This window comes from Choloepus didactylus, chromosome 19 (assembly GCF_015220235.1).
Source record: "Choloepus didactylus isolate mChoDid1 chromosome 19, mChoDid1.pri, whole genome shotgun sequence".
NCBI lineage: Eukaryota > Metazoa > Chordata > Mammalia > Pilosa > Megalonychidae > Choloepus > Choloepus didactylus.
The window spans coordinates 2,309,301-2,324,112 of record NC_051325.1 but is presented as its reverse complement, the minus strand read 5'-3'; the positions used below and the strand labels follow the sequence as shown (position 1 = coordinate 2,324,112).

General features: G+C 36.5%; 1 gene segment (V, D, J or C); it reads right to left on the bottom strand.

The window, feature by feature from the left end:
- Positions 1-5,374: 5,374 nt before the first annotated feature.
- On the bottom strand, positions 5,375-13,759 carry LOC119515606. The segment is given in 3 exon segments: positions 5,375-5,463; positions 13,266-13,589; positions 13,674-13,759. Coding segments are annotated over 3 exon segments (378 nt in total).
- Between the last annotated feature and the right edge of the window lie 1,053 nt (positions 13,760-14,812).

Here is a 14,812-nt window from a genome sequence, read left to right as displayed (position 1 = left end):
GGGGAAAAAAATAACTGATAAAAGCCTACTCCAGGAGGTGTATACCCATTCTGTGGATACCAGTCAGCCTCTTTCCCCAGCCACTCCTGTCTTTACCCAATGGGCTCATGAACAAAGTAGTCATTGTGGCAGGGATGGAGGCTATGCTACAAGCTCTGCCACACAGACTACCACTCAACAAGGCTGACATCTCTTCACTCTGCTGAGTGCCCAAACTGCCAGCAGTAGAGATCAACACTCATTCCCTGTTATGTCACCATTACCAAAATGATCAACTTGTTACCTGGTGTCACATTAATTATATTGGACACCTTTCATCATGTAAATTACCACATTTTGTACTAACTGGAATAAACAAATGCTGCAGAAATGGTATTGCCTTGCATGCATATGTTTCTTCCAAAACCACAATTGTGTATTTAAAGAATCTGTTATCCATCTACCTTGCATTCTATACAGCACTGATTCTGTTCAGGAAACCCAGTTCAAGGCAAACTAAGTGTGGTAATGAGCCCATCCTGAAGCAGGTGGATTGATAGAATGTGGAATAGCAATTTTTCATTTTATTTTTTTATTACAGAAGTTGTAGGATTACAGAAAACTCATTCAGAAAAGTCAGAGTTCCCCTATACTGCCTGCACACATGAAGCTTCCCTAATATTTAACTTTTTGTATTAGTGTGGTAACTATGGTACTATTAATTAAACATTATTTTAACTGTACTATGAACTATAGTCCATAGTTTACATTTGGGTTCACTATGATGTACAGTGTGGTTGCTTTTTTCTAATTAGAAATGTTATACATTTACATAAAAATCATACAGAAATCACAGGGTTCCCATATGCCATCCTCCATTATCAACACCTTGCATTAGTGTGGTAACTTTGATACACCTGATGAGAGAAGATTATTATATTATTAACAATATCCCACAGTTTATATTAGGTTTCATTTTGTTGTACAGTCCTATGATTTTTTTATTCTGGTAATATATATGCAACCTAAAATTTCCCACTCTATCCCTTTTCAAATATGCATTCCTGTGGTGTTAATTACACTCACAGTGTTATGCTACCATCTCTACTATCAATTACAATTTTTTCCATCACCCCAAACAGAAACTCTGTACCTATTAAGCATTAACTCAGAAATCCCTACCCCTACTCTCATGAAGCTTCTCCATTAGAGTCTCATCTCATCATTCCCTGTGCCCTGGGTTGTAAATCTGAAAATTAGATCAGTGAAAATAGTTTTTGAGCTTACATTTTGGAGCCAGCAACAATGGAGTATGCCATTTCAATTTAATACTTCTTGTCTCTCTTACTAAAATGTGTATTTAGCAACATAAATATCCCCTTGGTATTCCCTGAACCTATCTTGGTGTATTCAATGCAGTGTTTAATTAGGGAAGGGACTGGTGAGGAAAATCAGGTAATTTCTATTTCTGCATAGAACGTTTAGTCTAGAGTAGGTTTCAGCAAACTGTGGCCAGAAGTCTACTAACTTGAACTTGTGTATAAAATTTTATTGAGCAACAATCACACATTTCCTCACTGTCTGTGGCTGCTTTCACATTATATAGGAAACACCTATTAGATGCCTAGAGATTAGCCCACAAAATCAAAACAAATTATTATCTTGCTCCTTAAAAATATTTGGGGAATCCTTGTTTTGAGGGAGCATTAAAATCAAATAAAAACCATGAAATACATAATAATACAATATGACAATAAATTTTCAGGAATTGTAAATAAAGATGAAGGATATAATTTTATTGAAGATGAGTAGTTTTAGAAAAATGTCCTTAAGAAGTAAAACTTGAAGAAACTATGTGAATGTGGCAGAGCAATTGTGATATGAAGAGCATCTCCAAAAAGCAGGTAGCAGTAAAAAGGAAAGAGCCTGTCTTTGATTCCTGGGTAGAGGGTGATTTGCTAGGAGAGTCTTCATGAATTGGTAAGGGGTTCTGCTCCCTCTTCAACAGAAGGGCTAGCAATCTTTAAACTCATAAGGTCAGTGAAAATCTGTACCTTAAAGGTTATGTGTTTTCACAATCACACTGTCAAACCATATAAACTATATACCTATACAATTTTCTTCAATAATCAGGGTCACTGGATTGCAGTTCAACAGAGTCAGGTATTTCCTTCTAGATATTCCAATACACTAAATAATAAAAAGGGCATCTATGTGATGCATGTGAATGACTCCCAGAATGACCTCTCAACTCCATTTGAAATCTAAGCCTCTCAAATTTTATTTTGTTTCATTCATCTTCCCCTTTGTGTCAGGAATGTTTTCTCAGTCCCATGATGCCTGGTCCAGACTCATCCCTGGAAGTTATGTTCCATATTTCCAGGGAGTCTTACACTATTGGGATTCATGTCCCACATGGGGCTAGGGTAGTGAGTCTACTTTCCATGTTGACTTGAGAGAGAGGACACACCTGAGCAACAAAGATGTTTCTTTGGTGGTGACTTGGGCACAATTTTAAGTAAACTTAGCCTCTCCTTTGCAGGAACAGGCTCCATAAGGGTCAGCCCCATGATCCAACATTCTGCCTACAAAATGGCTATTGCCCAATATTCATGAGAAAATTAGGAATTTCCCATATGGTAAGTTTAATATTTTGATATTGTACCCCAGTATCTCAGGGGGGGGTGTGCTGGCTTTGATGTATTGTGTTCCCTATAACAGCACATTCTCTGATGCAATCTTGTGGGGGCCAATATATTAGTGTGATTAGGTTGGAATCCTTTAAGAGTTTCCACAGACATATGACTCAATGAACTGTAGGTGAAATATTTCATTGGATTATTTACATGGAGCTATGGACACAGTTCATTCCCCATGCATTCCCATCATGGATGATTATATGGTATGTGAATGTATCTCAATAAAATTGCCTAATATAACATTATATGTGAAAAACTGTGCCTTCATTCAATCACTGGAGTCCTATAACGAGCTCACAAACAGAAGAACCTCAGAGCAGCTGAGTGTGACATTTTGGAGAACAGCTGCAGATTAGAGAGACATTTCAGAGATGGCCATCAAAAGCAGATTTTGTTGACACTTTGGAGACACCAGCCCAGAATTTGCCCTGAGAAGATAAGCCTAGAGACATTTTAAGAATGCCATTTTGAAACACAACCTGGGATCAAACAGACACCAGCCAAATGCCTTCTGGGCTAACAGAGGTTTCCCAGACACCAAAGGACTTTATCCAGTGAAGGTATACTCATGTTTATGCCTTGGTTTGGGCACTTTTATGGCTGTAGAACTCTTACTTTGTAACCAAATAAACTCCCTTTATTAAAGCCAATCCATTTCTGGAATTTTGCATAGTAGAAGCATTAGCAAACCAGAAGAGGGGCTTTTTAAATACTTTTTCATTCTCTGCCTAAATTACTCCTGTATGTATTGGGGCTTCACATTATCCTGTAACAACAAACCAGATCTCTCTCCCCAAACAAGTTTCCAACCTTGTAGGTCTCACTCCCTTTATTCAGTTTACTGAGAGATGAGTAGAAATATGGGGACAGAAAAGTAAATGAATTATGGGGGGATAGAGGGGATGGGATATCTGGATATAAAAATAATTCCATTAATTTTTTAGAGCAATGAAAATGCCCAAAAATTGATTATGGTGATGGATGCACAACTATATGATGAGACTGTGAGCAAGTGATTGTACACAATGGATGACTGTATGGTGTGCATAAAATAATATTATGTGTGAAGAACTGGGTTCTAGATTGCAGCATTGATGGAAAATCCTGTCTCCTGTATACCCAGGTAGACAATGCCTCCACAAGGCATGCTTTCTCCCAGAGTACGTAGGAAGAAAAGATTCTGAGCAGATTAACTTTCAGGAGTTTATGTACATTCACATTACATTATCTGTTTCCCTATCTGTTCTTACCTACCAATATTAACATTTGTGTATTTTAACAATAGCTTCTATGACATATATATGATGTGTGATATTCTGCCCATTTTTAAAGTATAATGTTTGATAAGTATTGATAAATTTGTATATTCCTGCAACATGATCAGCTCAAAGACAATACTTACAAGATCATTCATCACAAAGTATCCTAGTATTCCTTGGTAATTACAACTATTACCCTGTTATGTGACCATGGAAGTTCTTCATTTTACTTTAGATTAGTTCCATCTTCTATAACTTATCAGAATGCAATCATGTATCATATAGTTGTATTCACTTAGTTACTTTCTCTAAGCACACTTATTTGGGAATACATCCATATTTTGTTTTTATTAAGCATTTATTGAATTAATCTTGAGTAGCATCACTATATGCATATAGCACATCATTTACCTATTTACTTGTTGATATGTATTTGCATTGTTTCCATTTTCTAACTATAGCATACCAGTCTTCTACAAAGATTGGAGCTACAGAGACATGAAAAAAATTATGACCAAATACAAAAACAACCCTATGATTAAACTGCGATAACTGTAATTTCTAGAAATTTTCATGAAAATCTCAGAGAACTGAAGTCACAAAACAAACAACAATCTTGAGTATTGGACAAAGACAGGTGTATCTGGGAGAATGTACACCCTAACATTAGTTTACCTAGGGAATAAGGCACAATGTGAGATTTGGTCTAGTAAGCAGAATGAATGAGTAATAAAGAAATGATAAATTCCAAGTGTGCTGAAGACATTACAGTGAGAACTTCCAAGGTGACATATTCCTAGCACATTCCTAATGTCTGGCAGTCTATGTTTACAGTAGGAAATCCCCCCACAACATCCTGGGTTGCTGCCAGGGGACAGTAACATGGTCACTGATGAAATTGCCCAAACCTGCCTCCCCTAGCTCCCCAGGACCTGGGGTGAGTGTCATCAGATCTTTATTCTATGTTCAGGGTGGAGACTGATGGAACCTGGTAGGGAAACAGAATCCACCACTTAAATACTGTTGACTTCCCTCTTTCTTTCTTGAGGAATGAAAGCCTTAATCTGTAGGACAGGGCACCAATACTGGAAGCTGATGGATCTTATAAATAACCACTGCATCCCAGAAGGGAACAGATGGAAAAACAATACACACTTCACTGTGGGGCAGGCATCAGGAACAAATGGGAGACCCAACATTTCCTCTGGACAAGAGACAAGAACTCTTGTTCCTCTTGAACAAGTTAGTGTCAAAATTCCTTTCCAAGTTTGTCTCTTAGCAGAGCAAGAATGTCCCCTTAATCTTACCCCAACCACAGGATAACAACCAAGAAGCATAAGGCCCAAACTTATGCAGGAGGACAGTAACAGCATATTGCTAAAGGAATCTGATGTCTCTGGTGCCTTCACTTCTTCCCATTGTCTTCAATTCTGGTATCCACGGCATCAAAAAATTTCAAATGCAGGCCTGACTAGATTCACACAAATATCTACATCAAAGGCCTTGCAGAGGAAGTGATTAATCACCTGTAAGACAAAATAAATAAATAACAAAATGAGTTACTAAATAAATAATTAAATAATTAAAGAAACAAACTATATTTCCATACATAATGTTCTTTACAACATCTACAACCTTTAATAATAAAAAATGCCAAAAATACAAACAGCAAGAAAACAGCATTTGGCAAATTATGAGCATATGATTCATATCTGACAAAGTTATTAGAATGATAAAATTGAACAGGAATTTTAAAATAAATAGTTAGTAGCTAAAGAAACCTCTAGAATAAAAAGTGGACAATGTTCTGAACTAGATAAGTAGTTCCAGCATTTAGACAAATCTTTAGGAATGTACCAAGTGAATTGAAATAAATAAACACAAAGCAACATGATAACAGATTTTAATAATGCCTTCTATATGCACACCAGAAGACCTAGAACAGCTTTCAAAAAACACTACTTTGAAAACAGGTCAACCAAAATTGCATACATTGAAATTTAAAGGGAAAAATTAGTGATGAAAATAAAACAGAACTTCCAATAACTGTGGGATTGTATCAAGCAGTGCAATATAGGTTGAATATCAATCTCAAAAGAGGAAAATGAACAGAGAAGAATCAATAATTGAGTAAATATTGGCCAGGTAAATTTACTGACTGAATCTGTATAACATATCTGAGAATATCAGGAACTCCAAAACTGAAACACACACAGACACACACACACACTTACACACAAATTGAAGGCACTTCATACTAAAACTGTGAAAAAACAAAGACAAACATGAAACCTTGAATGCAAACAATGGGGAGCAAGGAGGCCTTCCTTACAGAGAAAGAGGAAAACCAGTTAAGGAATATTCTCATTAGCAATGCAAGTAATTTTGGAATTGAGTGATTTTCCTTTCAAGTTTCTATAAATTAAAATTTATGCCTAATAATTTATAAAGTTACAAATACAATGATCAAAAATTTAAAAATGTTTATGGATTATATTTACAAGAACTTCATAATTGTTTTTGTAGACAAATAACAAAGTGGGCTGCAAGGCAACAGAAACATTTACTTGGAGTCCTTGAATTGCAAATCTGGGAACACACATTATCATTTCTTGAGCTTCCACATAAGAGTTTTTAAAGAAAATGAAGATTAGATCAGTTGTTTATAAAGGATTATGATTGGTAGATATCCAGAGGTTTCCAAATGTCGTTCAAGTTATGTATTTCACTGATTTGTTTATCTTCTGGATTGTTTAATGGTTTCCAGTTGTCCTCAGGATTTTGAGGAATATTCTTGCCTGTTTCTATGAACTTTTGTAATGTGTGATATCTGGTTGAGAGTTGCCTAAGGATAATTTCCTGAATGGCCTCCCAAATCTATTCTAAATCTCTTAACCATTATAAACAATATTTTGTTTTATTTCTTATCACATTCCCCAATTTTGATCAAGATCTTTCTCTGAAAACATTGCTTGTCAAAATTTGGTGTTAATCCCTTGGTGACAGGTTGCCTCATTCCAAGGAGTCATGCGATATGTAGGGGGGAGGTAGTGCATTCATTTGCAGTCTGGCATAGAAATGGGCCACATTTTAGCAACAAGGAGGTTTTCTGGAAGTAACTCTCAGCATTAATTATAATTAGTTTCAGTTTCATCATTATGGAAATAAATTTCATATGTGGAAGCTTCAAGATCAAATGTTTGTCACACAAGCATTCCTTGTGAGGGATTTGTGGCTGTTATTCTGGAGATGAGACAATGAATAAGGTACATTGTAATGACTGTAATAAGAAAAACGATTAGAAATTCTTAAAATATGATAAGAATCCTGTGTCCCCAAAATCCAAGATTTAGCCAAATAAAAAATTCTCAAACTTCAGTGTTTCCTATTTCACATAATAGTTTATATTTTGTTGATATCTTTAATGTGTAATTAATCTGCACCATGAGTGAGGCCAATAACTGGGGTCCTTGTATGGAATCCAGGTCAGCAATGACTCAGCAATTATATAGATTTCCTAGGTTAGCAACACTTTGTATGGCAAGGGGGAAATGATGGAGTATGACAAGTGACCAAGAAGAGAGGGAAAGGGTGAAAATTAGGAGATTCGACAGGGTAGGAGTCAATGGAAGGGACAAAGGAGGACAGGGGGACAATACAATGTATGAGGGAGGAATTAATATGTGAATAGAGAGATAATGGAATAAAAACGTATATTATTGCTGGTGTTATTGAGTTCAATTAAATATTTCAATAATCATAACTTGTCCTTGTTCTTGGGTTAGCTCTCTGTATCTGATTCCATCTGCTTTTGGGTGACTTGAGCCTAAGATCACATGTAAGTATTAATTATACCTGTCTTGTCCCAGATTTCAGGTTATATGCTGCCTCAAGTGTTGTCTGCATTATGTTATTGGTAATTTTGAGCTTTTTGTTCCTGGTAGTAATAGATTTCCAGGCAGGGATGAGAGCATATTTAAATGAGAATTACAAACCCAAGAATCAATAACTTCTACTGTAGGGGCACAAGGGTTATTGATACATACTTGTGGGGTCTGATCAAATGAGGTTTAGTGTTCCTCTTTATGGAGGTTTCTTTTCCAATAAAAGAAAGTGAACAGGCTGAATATTTTGTACTTGTATATCTTTGTCTCCTGAGACTGTATTGTCATACCAGGTACCTTAATCCAGCATTTGTTTCATCCTGCAGCACCAGTTCTGCTTACCAAAAGTGGACCACTAGGAACTTGCATTCTATACCTGTACCAGGCCAGGTGGCTGGACTTCTTACACCTTCAAAATTTGATAATAGGTTAGATTAACTCAGTCATGAGGCCTCTGCTTATTCACTTAAACAGATAAAACTTGGGTGGGCATTGTCTGTGACAGAACCAATTATTCTGAGGAAAAGTTTAGAGGCAACCAACATAGAGTGTGAAGGATTACTGGATTAGTCTTTTGCTCCTGAAACCAGATCAGATGATCAACCTGCATTTGAGGAATGCTACAGAGCTTCAACAAGACCATGCATGTTTCACCATGTTTTGGATCTCCCAAACTGCAGATATTATGCTGCGATGAGTAGGAGGACACTTTGGTAAGCCTTGAAACATAGGAAAAAGCCCCAGGTAGAGCTGCTGCAGGTGTAGATATTGGTGGAAGTAGCAAATATACAAAGGAGCATTCAATGTTCAAGGCATGACTTACATATTCTGGGGTTCATTGTCATTGATCTCCCTATTATAATTTCAAATGCAGATAACATTCTTTCCAAAAGGAAGGTACCTTCAAATTAGTAAGAATATACATCAGATTTTTCACAGTGGTATATTGCAGGATTCCATGAATTTAGCTAATTGAGATTTTTTTAGTCAAATTTTCTTTTATATAAAGCAACAGGTAAGTGTTACTATTGAAGAATCTAATCTATATGTGCACTTGGCAATTAGATACATCTGAGTAGAGAATGTAAAATGTTTTCCAAAAAAACATCAAATATATCATCTCCATACCCAAAGAAGAAAACAGTTCTGTAGGCATATTATTGGGTGAAATTTTAAACAAATAATTAAAGATTAATTATTGTGAAAGCAAATCTCTAATACAGTAGTATGAATCTTGTATATTAAGCATCAAGACTTGAATCAGTTCAGATATTGAAATAAAATTTTTGAGTGTGAAAAATCCACAATCTATTTGATCCAAGAGCAACTGAGGTATCAAAGTTATACGGTTGAGACTGGACATTATGTTAAACCTCGTTTTTTAGAAAGCCATTACAATTATAATTCCAACAGAACACAAAGCAAATACCATTGTTTTAAAATATAGAAAGAATTAAAATCTATTTCCATTGAGCCATTTTTAGCTCAACTTCAGCACTACAAGGAAAAATGAAATCATCCATGAACATGACAGATAAAAACAAAATGAATGTCATTGGAATCAGTTATTTTCCCTCACTTCAGTATAAAATCTATACAGAAATTTGATACTATGCAATTAAAATTGTATTTCTCATACTTCTGAGTTGATTTTCTTTAAACACTGTTTGATGTGGGTTTTTAAATTTTTGTAAAAATCTTGTTTTCATGATTGTGAATCTGGTTCCAGTTCTTATACATTTATTTTTATACCAATATTAACATTAGATAGAAGTGGTCAAGAGCAACATCCTTCCTTGGTGCTGATCTTAGGGAAAATTACAGTCTTTTAGCATTAAGAATGGTGGTAGCTGTCATTTTTTCTTGTAAAAGCACTGAAACAGGATGTTTTCCTTTTTGAGTGCTCTTATTTATGGTAGAATTGACAAGTTAATGATACTTAGAATTCCAATCCATGAATAGACTATCCTTCCATTTATAGGTCTTATTTGATTTCTTTTAGCAATGTTGTTTCTGTGTGCAGGTCTTTACACCTTTGGTTAAATTTATTCATATATATTTGATTGTTTTATTTACTATTGTAAATGGCATTTTTTACTTGATTTTCTCCTTGGTTGCTCATTATTGGTATATAGGAACACAACTGATTTCTCTGTATTGATCCAGTAACTGTCAATTTGCTGAACTTCCTGATTAATTGTAGAATCTCTGTTGTATTTTAATGCAATTGTTTGAGATATGTCTACATACCAGACAACCATTCAAAATGTACCACCAATTGTTCAAGTATCATCATATACTTGTGGATTCATCACCTCAATAAATATTTGAACATCAACATTACTGAAAAAATAATAAAAACAAGATCAAAAAGCAAAGTAAAAAGAAAACCCAAAACATCTACCACTTTTGAACTTTATTATTTATTCATTTTTAATCTTTACTTACTTAGCTAGACCATACACTGGGGAAACCAAGTTGGAATCAAAGGTTTAGACATATACCATTACACCATAAAAGCCGTATAGTTGTATAATCACCTGCAAGAATCCAGGCTACAGGATTACAGCTCAGGTCTTTCAGGTGTTTCCTCCTAAGTGTTGTTGATATACTAAAAACTAAAAAGTGATATCTATATAATGCCTAAGAATAACCACCAGAATGACCTTGAATCTTGGGATTCTCTCTGCCACTGAAATTTTATTTTGTTTCATTTATTTTCCACCTGTTGGTCCAAGAGAGCTTGCTCAATTCCACAATGCCAGGGCCAGGCTTATCCATGGGAATCATGTCCAAAATTACCATGGAGATTTATGCCCCTGGGTATCATGTCAAATGTCTGGGGGAGGGCAGTGAGTTTACCTCAAAGAGAGACCATATCTTAGCAGCAAAAGAGGCTCTTTTTGAATGACACAGTCATAAATAGGCTGAGCTATCCCTTTGCAGGAATATGTTTCATAAGGGCAAGCCCCAAGTCGAAGCACAGTTCTATTAAATTTGTAGTACATGACACTTGCAAAAAAGTCAGGAATTCCCCAGCTGGGGAAGTTTAATATTTCCACATTTTCCCCAGGTTCTCTAATTCACTTTGCAAATATTTTTGTTCTCTGCCAACATTACTCTGGAATGTATTGGGATTTCACACTAACATGTATAAGCCTGCAGGAAATCAATTCCTATTTACAGTTCCATGTAATTATAGTTTTTGAATAAATTCACCATACAAATTTCATTGCATAGTGTGATACAGAAAATAAAAATTTTTCACCAAATAAACATATCTTCCTTTGGTTTCACCCAAAATTTTAAGTTTTACCTCACAGTCAATATCATCCTTTACTTTTCATGTGATTTGTCTTAGTCATAACCAGATGGGCTCTACCTGAAGCCTGATCTCTTTATCAGCTTTTCAGTTTTGTACAGTATAATGCTGACTTTAATAGCTGTCAAGCTCGCTCTGAGTTTCAGGTGTCACACAGATAATCAAAATTCCAGGGGAAAACCAGGTTATTCACAAAGTTCATAACATTTCACAGTTTATTAACTATAGCAACTCTTGAATAGATATGACTGCTGAAAGATATTCCAACCTAGGAAATTTTACAATTAGCCATCCCCTGTGATCCTATGCTCTCAAATTCAATTCTTGGTTTCCACATAATATTTAGTCCATAACAGTGAGGCATTATAATATCTGTGTTTTCACTTCTGGCACATTTCACTCAACTTACTCTCCTTTAGGTTCATTCACCTACTTGCAAGTCCCACAACTTCATTCCTTATTGCAGCCACTTAATACGCATGGTATGTATATACCACATTTCCCCCTTCTGTCCAACAATTGATATACCCTCTCTTCACCTCCATCCATTGAAAATCAACAATAGTGTTGCCATATAGATCAGTGTGCAAATTCCACTTGTGGCCCTGCTTTCAGTTCTTCCAAGTGTATACCTAATAAGGAGATTCTGCACAAATATGGCAATCTTATATTTAGCCTCATGCAGAACTGCCATACTGCCAACCATACGTGCTTCACCATTCTGCTTCCCTACAAATAAGGAATAGGTACAACCCTCTCTCCACCTTTCTCCAGCAATTTTACCTTTCTGTTTATATTTTAACAGTTTTATTAACACACAATTCAAACCAGCAATATAAACATTCAGTGATTTCTGGTATAACATATGTGTTCACAACTACAACTTATATCAGGATATTTCCATTCCTTCCACAAAGAATGAAGAAGAGGGGAAAATAAAAACAAAAAGAAGAAAATTAAAAATAATATAAAATAAAAAGGAGAAATAATAACAATATAACCAAGATTAACATAGCCCCCCTTATATCCCCCTCTTCTTGACATTTAGCTTTTGTATTTTGCCTTTGTTAGATTACATTGAAGTATATTACAATGCTATTTTAACTAGACTATAATTTGCACTGAATATATTTTTCCATATACCATCCTGTTTTCAATACCTTCCAAATATGATGTTCATTTGATCTCCTCCATGTAAAAACAGCCTTGAAACTGCATATTTAATCATCATAGTTGCCTACTATAGATTTTGATAAGTTATATAATCCCATTTCTCAACTGATATCTTTCCTTTTGGTACCATACTTGACACTTGCCTGCCCCTTTCCACCATCCTCACATTCAGCTTTGTTCAATGTACTTACAATATTGTGCTCTCATCAGGAAGTACTGTGTTATCCATATCTGGATAGTACAATCAATCCTGTTGCACATTCTTTACTCCTTCAGAATCAAATGCCCAATCCTTACATTCTTTCTTCCTTTTAAAATGTTAATGTATATTTTTGAAACCTGTTTGTGGGTGTGTGTGTGTGTGTGTGCGACTCAAGGGTGGGATTAACTCTTCGAGCTTTGCATGGAATCATAATTTATAAAGGCCTTAATGTAAGTGCATGAACCTGATCCTTGAAGCCACAGAGATGGAGGGAACAGAGTGAGGCATTTGGATGATGCACCCGTGTCCCTGACAGGATTTCCCACTTTTCCAGTTGAGAGAAAGTTGTGAGTACAAGTTTTGTTCACACTTTCATGCAAGTTCAAATGGAGGTGTCAAAACCCCACAATATATCAATTTATATATAATTTTATATAATAGATATGTATGTATATGTGTGTATTTATACACACACAGACACAAACAGGGAATAAAAAGAAATACCTATTCTTTTTTTGAATCTCAGATACAACATAGCACTGACTAGAAAAGATGTAATGACAGTTCTCTGCAGTTTCATGCTGTGGAGCAAGAAGAGGGAACCCCAGGCAAGGCCAGGAAACTCCCCCCAGCCCCTCTCTGCATCTGTTCCTGGGGATGGCCTCTGAGTGCTCCCTGGTGTTCACCAGCCCCCACTGCAGCCCAGCCCCTCCCATGGCCTCAGGGGAGGTTTGTGTCTTGACTCACCCTGACTTCCCCTCACTGTGTCTTCTGAACAGTAATATGTGGCCGTGTCCTCGGGTGTCACGCTGCTCAACTTTAAATAAACTTCGTTCTTGGAGGTGTCTCTGGTGATGGCGACTCGTGACTGAAGAGCTGCATTATAGTTTGTACTTCCATCACTCGATATTACTCCAACATACTCCTGTTCCTTTCCAGGGGACTGTCGACTCCATTTCACACCAAAGCTGGTTAAAGAGATTCCAGAGACAGAGCAGGTGAGGAACAGGGTCTGTGAGGCCTTCACCTGACCAGGTCCCGACTCCTTCAGCTGCACCTGGGACAGGACACCTGAGGACAAGGAGAAACTCAGTGGGCCAGGTTCTCAGATGCATCATCCCCATTACCTTCATGTCTGAATCCTGAGACACTCACATCTGGAAGCTGCCACCAGAAAGAGGAAGAACCAGGAGGTTTTCATGTTCTTATGGGTGATTTCTTTGACTTTCAGAAAATATTTCTCCAGACTGAGAAGAAGCCTGAATTTAAGTCAATGTGACCTGTCAAGGTGGTCATTTGCATGTGGGTGGTATCTTTCTGTGTAAAGTTGAAAGGGGGTGGGAAGATGATTTTCTCTGGTGTTGCCCTGTGAGAGTTCAGCTGGGTTGCCTCATCCTCTCCCAGTTTCCCTCTTTCTCTAAGCTCAGGTTCATATTCCACCACACAGATATTATGCTCTGTGAGCTGATCAGGGAGCCAGATCTTTTCACATGTCATGGATGGCTTTGGAATATGGTCAGTGTGCCTCTATTCCCAGGGATGTATTTACATATCAAATACCCAGCACAATCCCAGACCCACTTAAAATTGTAGAAAAACATTTTGATGCATCACATTCCTTTTTTCCAAAGAACATTATCTACTCCAAAATTTTGAGGCAACAGCTAAAGTTTGCAAAAAGAGTGAATTCCAAGACAACTGGGTGTATTCATTTTCCTGTGAATAGGATTGGCTTTCAGTATATCACTAACTCAGGATAATATACTGTCACCTGTAACAGCTTCATTCTAACCCATTTTTATAGATAAGTGTTGGTTTTAATGTAATAATATAAGCCTATCAATAAGTTTATTTTTGAAACAGGGTAGACATTCATGTTTACATTGCTAATAAATCTCAGTTTTGTGCAAATCATGCACTCTGTCAGTGAGTGAGACCTTTGAGGAATTCAAAGCCTCCTCAGGGTTAAAACCAAGATATCTACTGGAAGGAGGTCAGCCACCTCTATTAAAAAAAACTGTTTTTATGTACCAGGTATGGTACAAGTGCCCAGTTCTAACATATATGATTATGGAATTTGAATTCAGTGAACTTTTTCCACTCCCCCAGGTGGACTAATATGCAAAAACCTTGGAAATAGACTTATACTTTGGATGGTTTGGAGAGGGTTTGAGCATCCGATGTTGTGAGGGTAACAGACTCCCTCGAAAAATCACCTAAGAGCTGCCCTCCTGAGACCCTGCATCACTGAATCCTGGAAATGTATCTGAGCTTCTGTAAGTTAGTCCAGGTGG